We start from the raw sequence: 3,042 nt of genomic DNA, 5'->3' as shown, positions 1-3,042 counted from the left end.
TGGTCGGGCCAGGTTATAGTATACAAGATACTTGGGCGAAGGTAAAGAAAACGCACACCACCCGTTTTCGGCGTAACCCTAACCCTAAACACAGGGTATGCGTATTCTTTACCTTCGCCGACACTTGAACAAAGTGTCTCTGCTGTCTTTAAAAAATAAGCAGAAAGTATAAATTTTGGTCGTAAGCGGCAACTAAAAACAGTTGGCTCCCAAAAGGACATCCTGCCGTAAAGCACCTCCACAAAAAGACCCGTCCTACCTAAGCCAAGATGGAAAAACGGAAATGATGATGATGTTCTTATGATATGCAAATAGCTTTCCTCTGAAGGGATTTACCAATCAGCAAATGAGTTTGACTACAACAAGAAGAATTTAAACGAAATTCGTAAATGCAAATGAGTTCGTATTTCTTGATAAAACAAGAAAGAAAAATGCTGACGTTTCGGGTCTGTCCCTTTCTAAGATAGAGTGGAGAGGAATTATTTCTCTTCCCAAGGCATATGAGAATTTCACTAAATAATATTTACTAACATAGACCAACCACTACGTAATTTCTGCAGAATCTTTTATTCATACACCTTAATGAGAAACATCAGAAGCTTAAATCTACATTTTTATTCTCCTCGTCTGTATACTGGGCATTAAATTCGATTTTCTTCAACGTGAAAGCATTTTTTTCCTTCCACCGATTAAATTAGGCACTGCTAATTAAATAGCCTGCCAATTGGGAAGGGAAGGAGGACACAACAAGAAATTTAATGCGCAACATACTTACAGAAATTAATATAGTGAGTGAAACACAGGGTAGTGCATTTTTGCCAGCACAAATCACAAATTTATATTTTATCAAATTACATTTATAAGCCGACAAGTGAATAATATCGATAACAATGATGATACCGAGAGAAAAATGCCGAACACGAGAGCAAAATTGAAAGCTAAAATCAAGAGCATCTTGACCCCACAACATTCCTATTAGAAATTAAAATCATATATATATATATAATATATATCATTTTGGCTTTCGATTTTGCTCTCCTGTTCGGCATCTTTCTGTCGGTACCGTCATTGTTAACAATATTATTCACTAGTCGGCTTATAAATGTAATACTCTATTGCATCAAGTAATAAGTTTATTTTTTGCCTCAAGCAATATGGCCCTAGCTGTTCTGTCACTTGTCTATGTAGGCCATATATATACATTCTAGCATTTAAAATAAATAGAAGTAAACAAATATAGGTGTATATATCGATAGCTATTGGGTTTCCATTAAATGAAAATGCAAATACAAAAAGGTAGCTTCAATGGACAGTAAGTAAACAAACTTGAACCACTGAAAGACGAAAGAAAAAAGAAAAACTGTGATAAGCGGAATTCTGGTTTGATATTAATAGTTTGAGGGGAAAATGTGAGAGAATATATGTAACAGGTAACAGATTGTGATGACTGCTAGGTGTAGATCGAAATAATCTACAGGAAGTTAGTAGCAGAAATGGTGAAGGCGATCAAGAGCTATACATACAACCTGGTGGATTTTATATGAAAATCGGGGCTTTTCGAGAGAAATTCAATCATGAGGGATAAATGAAAATAATAATAATAATAATTTTATAATGATTATAATGATTTAGTAAGCATTTTACTGATTCAAATCGAGGTTTGCGGTTTATTTCATAAATGTAAACCGTAAGAAATGGAAAAATCCGAACCAATACGCAAAATTGAAAACGTGATCGATCGTGTATAGCTAAATGGCCTCAGCCTTCAGGGTGAAATGTATAAAAGAATATCTGCGATCAGGTATCGAGAGAACCTCTGCGGAGGTTGACTGGGATGCTAGAAACAGCAGCTAGATGTGTCTCAAATAACACACTACTTTGTTATAAAGGATAGATTCGATAATGTGGTCCTGGGACGCCCACCGCCTCGTAAAAAAAGACAGGATGATCACGGCTGGAATGCCTTCTAACATAAGGTCTGACCTATCGTGTATATCTCGGGTTCAGACAAAAGCATCAGTCTATTTCATTATAAAGGATCTATTTATAAAATTGAAGATTCGTTTGATATTGCAACGTGTATATATTGTACACACACATACATACATACATTTTTTCCACCTTGTTTTGCATTTATGCGCTTATTCGTACACACACACACATATATATAAATATATGCATGCTTGGTATGTTTATCAGCTTCAGGTTAGCATATGTGATAAATAATAGTTACATAACTTCCATCACAACGTTATACTAACGGTTATATAGATCACATAAAACAAATTTATAAATAATACATACCAAATGGTCGTCTTTCTCGGAATGGTTTCGTTGAATCGCTCATTTCGATTCCAGTGTATAAAGGTGTTCATATGCGTAGAAACAAGCTGTTGTGTCTGTCAGGTTTATTAGGTACTGACCCGAATTAACAGTACACCTCAACAGAACTCTCAGGGAAAAGCTGCATAATTATACACAGATTCCATAATACAGATAATTTAACTTATATGTGATTCTTTAATGTTTTTTCGAAATTATTCAAAACAATTTATCGCTTTTTTAGCGTGATGTTAATGGAGAAAACCAAAACAATTCCATCTATTTGTGTGGGGGTAAGCAAAATTACTAGAACAGCCAAAATACGATGTACATGTGCGAGGTTAATAATAATAAATAAACAGATAGCAGCGATTGGTAAAAATTGATATTTCGTTAACCAATCAGAATGCGTAAAACATGTGAACTGCGCAAAGTTTGTGACGTAATCGACAAGAATGAGAAGACACGCACATGTTGAATTTGTAGCAACATTGTTTATCAAAACAAACAATTTCGCGAAGTTGTTTATTTGCCAGATAAATAAATAATTGTAATTAGTCCTGACTTTGGAGTGTCTTAATATATACTTGATGAAATTAATGCTATCATCAGCAACGATATAACGTTCACATCGACGAAGGCGCTTGACCTGCTAAAAACAAAAGCTGAATCTCTCCGAATTTCACCTCCGTTGTATTAGCAAAAACAAAAGAAAGGACA

General features: G+C 34.8%; 1 protein-coding gene across 1 annotated transcript in view; it reads right to left on the bottom strand.

Moving 5' to 3' along the window:
* The window catches only part of LOC106882390 (microtubule-associated proteins 1A/1B light chain 3A), a 17,144-nt gene extending 14,508 nt beyond the window's left edge, over positions 1–2,636 (bottom strand). Inside the window, exon 1 of the mRNA XM_014933052.2 lies at positions 2,305–2,636. Within this exon, the coding sequence (XP_014788538.1) occupies positions 2,305–2,347 (43 nt within the window). The 5' untranslated portion in view covers positions 2,348–2,636. The remainder of the gene's footprint in view (positions 1–2,304) is intronic.
* Positions 2,637–3,042: the final 406 nt, after the last annotated feature.

This window comes from Octopus bimaculoides, chromosome 7 (assembly GCF_001194135.2).
Source record: "Octopus bimaculoides isolate UCB-OBI-ISO-001 chromosome 7, ASM119413v2, whole genome shotgun sequence".
NCBI lineage: Eukaryota > Metazoa > Mollusca > Cephalopoda > Octopoda > Octopodidae > Octopus > Octopus bimaculoides.
Note: the sequence above shows the minus strand (reverse complement) of the source record. Positions and strands in the feature narration are given on the sequence as shown.